The 5,215-nt window shown below is 46.1% G+C and overlaps 1 protein-coding gene across 1 annotated transcript; it reads left to right on the top strand.

The window, feature by feature from the left end:
• The first annotated feature begins 3,931 nt into the window (after nt 1–3,931).
• On the top strand, nt 3,932–4,948 carry RPEL1 (ribulose-5-phosphate-3-epimerase like 1). The gene has a single exon (XM_032754718.2). The coding sequence runs from the start codon at nt 3,954–3,956 to the stop codon at nt 4,638–4,640; it is 687 nt and encodes a 228-aa protein (XP_032610609.1). The 5' UTR covers nt 3,932–3,953; the 3' UTR covers nt 4,641–4,948.
• The last annotated feature ends 267 nt before the right edge of the window (nt 4,949–5,215 follow it).

Raw genomic sequence — 5,215 nt, 5'->3', positions numbered from 1 at the left:
CACTGTGCCTGGCTAATTTTTGTATTTTTAGTAGAGACGGGGTTTCACCATGTTGGTCAGGCTGGTCTCAAACTCCTGACCTCAGGTGATCTGCCTGCCTTGGCCTCCCAAAGTGCTGGAATTACAGGCATGAGATTACAGGCATGAGCCTCTGCTCCTGGCCTATTTATTTATTGTTGTCTGAGCATCCTACTAGCAGCAAATAATAACAGCCAACATTTTTTAGTCCATTCTATGTGTCAGGCACTGTTAAGCATTTCACATTTATACATTATCTTATTTGCTCATCACAACAACTCAATGAAGTAAATACTATTATTATTTCATAAATGAAAAAAATTGAGGCTCAGAGAGATTAAGTAACTTGCCCAAGAACATTCAGCCACTAAAACAGCTGAGACTCTATCAGTTCCAGGTCAGTAAACTCCAAAGCCCATGGTCTTTCCATTCTATCACACTTATGACACTGGTTAACCAAGGACCAGTGAAGTGCAGATCACAGCCTATACCAGGGTTGCTGGGGAAGGGGGTTGGGGTGGGGCCTGAGGAGAGGGAGGGGAGTAAAGACAGACCCAGTGATGAAATTATTTTTATTTATTTATTTTGAGATAGAGTCTCGCTCTGTCACCCAGGGTAGAGTGCAGTGGCACGATCTCGGCTCACTGCAACCTCCACCTCCTGGGTTCAAGTGATTCTCCTGCCTCAGCCTCCCAAGCAGCTGGGACTACAGGCACACGCCACCACACCCAGCTAATTTTTGTATTTTTAGTAGAGATGGGGTTTCACTATATGGCCAGGCTGGTCTTGAACTCCTGACATCGTGATCCACCCTCCTCCGCCTCCCAAAGTGCTAGGATTACAGGCATGAGCTACCAAGCCTGGCCTGAAATTATTTATTGAATGAGAATAATAATGGTGCCTACTTCAATTGATGATTGTGAGAATTAAAGAAATAATAAGTTCATAAGTGCTTTTAAAGGCAGCTGCTGATATATGTCGCTATTGTTATTAATAAATGCTATATAGTTAACCATTTATGTAGTTGTCATTTTTTAAACTGTGTTAACATATACATAACATAAAATTTGCCATCTTGCCAGGCACGGTGGCTCACGCCTGTAATCCCAGCACTTTGGGAAGTTGAGACGGGAGGATCACTTGTGGTTGGGAGTTCGAGACCAGCCTGACCAACATGGAGAAATCCCATTTCTACTAAAAATACAAAATTAGCCAGGTGTGGTGGCGCATGCCTGTAATCCCAGCTACTCAGGAGGATGAGGCAGGAGAATCGCTTGAACCCAGGAGGTAGAGGTTGCAGTGAGCCGAGATCTTGTCATTGCACTCCAGCCTGGGCAACAAGAGCGAAACTCTGCATCAAAAAAAAAGAAAGAAATTTTGCCATCTTACGCTGGGTACAGTGGCTCATGCCTGTAATCCCAGCACTTTGGGAGGCTAAGGCAGGTGGATTGCTTGAGCTCAGGAGTTTGAGACCAGCCTGGGCAACATGGCAAAATCCCATCTCTCCAGAAAAATAGCTGGGTGTGGTGGCATGCACCTGTGATCCCAGCTACTTTGGGGGGCTGAGGTGGGAGGATCGCTTGAGCCCAGGATGTTGAGGCTGCAGTAAGCCAAGATTCCACCACTGCACTCCAGCCTGGAGGACAGAGTGAGACCCTGCCTAAAAAAAAAAAATTGCCTACCGGGCGCAGTGACTCACACCTGTAATCCCAGCACTTTGGAAGGCCGAGGCGGGTGGATCACCTGAGCTCAGAAGTTCGAGACCAGCCTGGCCAACATGGTGAAACCCCGTCTCTACTAAAAAATACAAAACTTAGCCAGGCATGGTGGCAGGTGCCTTAATCCCAGCTACTTGGGAGACAGAGGCAGGAGAATCGTTTGAACCCGGGAGGCAGAGGTTGCAGTGAGCCGAGATAAAGCCATTGCACTCAAACCTGGGGGACAAGAGCGAGACTTCTCTCAAATCATTTTAACCACTTTTAAGTATACAATTCAGCGGTATTAAATGTATTCATATTGTTGTGCAACCATCACCACCATCCATCTCCAGAACTTTTTCATCTTATCAAACTGAAACTGCCATTGGTTCTTAATAGTTATTAATATAAGCTTTTATTATTATGCTAAATATTTGTATGCTCCTGTCTCCTTAACAAAAGGCAGTAAGTTGTAGTAGAGGGCACGAGGTGGAGATTATGGCCCTTGGTTCAAATTCAGATTTCTGCACAGTCTAAATGAACTTGAATAATTCACTTAAATCCTCAACATCGTTTCCTCCAGGTAGATGATACCAACACATAGAGACCACACAGGGTTGTAGTTAGTATTAGATCAGATCACTGGGGTTAAAGTACTTTGAAAACTCCATGCAAAGTGCTCCACAAATATTAGATTGGTGGACACTTTCATGCTCCTAGAATCAGCTCTTGGAACAAACTAGGAACTGAATGAACCCTGATACTCCAAGTTGTTGGGCCATACTGCCTCCTGGTGGTAGTCATGAAATGTGCAGAGTCTTTGCTGCTTCGGGTGCTCCTGGGGTTGGTTGGGTAAGATCAGGAGCTGGCCGAGAACGCGAGGAAAACCCAAAGTACCCGGCCGGGGAGGGTACTTTTCCTTCCCCGCAGAAGACACTCCCCAGGCCAGACCCTTGACGATGGAAGAGTCAGTCTCCTCTCTGTGCTCTCAACTTTCTCTTACTGCTTTTGCTTATGCTGTTCCACCTTCCAACTGGTGCCTCCTCCAAACCCTAAATCTTCAGACCCTCTCATATCCAACTCTTCCAGAAGGGATCCCTGAACCACGCCTCCCAGGGTATCCCACACCATTTTTGTTTGTTTGTTTGTTTGTTTGTTTGAGACGGAGTCTTGCTCTGTCACCCAGGCTGGAGTGCAATGGCATTATCTCTGCTCACTGCAGCCTCCACCTCCTGGCTTCAAGCGATTCTCGTCTCACCCTCCCGAGTAGCAAAGGTTACAGGCACGTGCCACCATGCCCAGCTAATTTTTGTATTCTTAGTAGAGACAGGGTTTCACCATGTTGGCCAGGCTGATCTCGAACTCCTGACCTCAGCTGATCCACCTGCCTTTAAAGTGCTGGGATTATAGGCGTGAGCCACCACACCTGGCCATCCCTCACCATTTTTTTAAACCTACAGAATTCACAGCCTGTACTTGACTGCTATTGTATAGTTCTCTCCAAACTATGTTTCGGGGTTTCTTTTTTGTTTGTTTTCTGTCTCTTGTTTGAGACAGGGCCTCACTCTGTCGCCCAGGCTGGAGTGCAGTGGCGCAATCACGGCTCACTGAAGTCTCAGCCTTCCCGGCTCAAGCAATTCTCCTGCCTCAGCCTCCCGAGTACCTAGGACCACAGGCATGTGCCATCACTCAGGCAAATTTTTTACTTTGTAAAGATGGGGTCCTACTATGTTGCCCAGGCTGGTCTCAAACACCTAGGCTAAAGTGATCCTCCCGCACTGGTTTCCTGAAGTGCTAGGATTATAGGCACAAGCCACCGTGCCTGGCCAGACTGTGGTTCTTTGATAGAATTTCCTGGTTTGGGCTGGGCGCGGTGGCTCACGCTTGTAATCCCAGCACTTTGGGAGGCCGAGGCGGGCGGATCACGAGGTCAGGAGATCGAGACCATGGTGAAACCCCGTCTCTACTAAAAATACAAAAAATTAGCCGGGCATGGTGGCGGGCGCCTGTAGTCCCAGCTACTCGGAGAGGCTGAGGCAGGAGAATGGCGTGAACCTGGGAGGCGGAGGTTGCAGTGAGCCGAGATCGCGCCACTGCACTCCAGCCTGGGTGACAGAGTGAGACTCCGTCTCAAAAAAAAAAAAAAAAAAAGGAATTTCCTGGTTTAAAAAAAAAAAAAAAGTGGGCTCTAGTCTTGCCAGGGACTCGTGGGGTAACTTGCTCTTGGGAGCCAGCGGTATGGTGTCGGGCTGCAAGATTGGCCCATCCATCCTCAACAGCGACCTGGCCAATTTAGGGGCCGAGTACCTCCAGATGCTAGACTCTGGGGCCGATTATCTGCACCTGGATGTAATCGACGGGCATTTTGATCCCAACATCACCTTTGGTCACCCTGTGGTAGAAAGCCCTCGAAAGCAGCTAGGCCAGGACCCTTTCTTTGACATGCACATGATGGTGTCCAAGCCAGAACAGTGGGTAAAGCCTATGGCTATAGCAGGAGCCAATCAGTACACCTTTCATCTCGAGACTACTGAGAACCCAGGGACTTTGATTAAAGACATTCGGGAGAATGGGATGAAGGTTGGCCTTGCCATCAAACCAGGAACCTCAGTTGAGTATTTGGCACCATGGGCTAATCAAATAGATATGGCCTTGGTTATGACAGTGGAACCGGGGTTTGGAAGGCAGAAATTCATGGAAGATATGATGCAAAAGGTTCACTGGTTGAGGACCCAGTTCCCATCTTTGGATATAGAGGTCGATGGTGGAGTAGGTCCTGACACTGTCCATAAGTGTGCAGAGGCAGGAGTCAACATGATTGTGTCTGGCAGTGCTATTATGAGGAGTGAAGACCCCAGATCTGTGATCAACCTATTAAGAAATGTTTGCTCAGAAGCTGCTCAGAAACGTTCTCTTGATCGATGAAACCATAAGGAGCCCAGTGTTTCTGTTCATGAAATCTCCCTTTTACTGGAAAACAGGAATATTGACTACCAAATCATAATGCAATTGAAGCCGTACTGCTTTTTTGAGCAGTTATTCATTCCAGTGATTAAAACTGATTGTGCAGAATATTCTAAGAGGCCAGAAATTGGTATGTACAACTACATTTTTAGTGATGCAATTTAATGACTAGTGAGTAAGATACTGTTTTTATTGAGAGACTTGATTTTTATAAAGAGTAGAAATACGGCTGCATTAAGGTTACAAACAGAAAAGTGTCTTAATGCCTAAGGAGGGCATATTAGCTACACTACAAAAACAAATTTTGTCTGTACTTCTGAAAAGAATTTTGTTGTTTCTCAGCTGTTTTCCAAAAGCAAAGGAAGTCTTTATGGTTTTTTTCTATTTCATGTTATTTGTGATTTGTTTATAAGTTTGGGTGGGATGATGGCATACCATATTCTTAGCTCTTAAAATCTATCACTTTTCACCTTACACTTGATGTGTAAAAACTATAAAAACAATGTGTGAAACCCAGGGGTTCTAAAATACAAGCA

This window comes from Hylobates moloch, unplaced genomic scaffold (genome assembly GCF_009828535.3).
Source record: "Hylobates moloch isolate HMO894 unplaced genomic scaffold, HMol_V3 SCAFFOLD_3, whole genome shotgun sequence".
NCBI lineage: Eukaryota > Metazoa > Chordata > Mammalia > Primates > Hylobatidae > Hylobates > Hylobates moloch.
The sequence above is the reverse complement of the archived record's forward strand: the minus strand, read 5'-3'. Positions and strand labels throughout refer to the sequence as shown.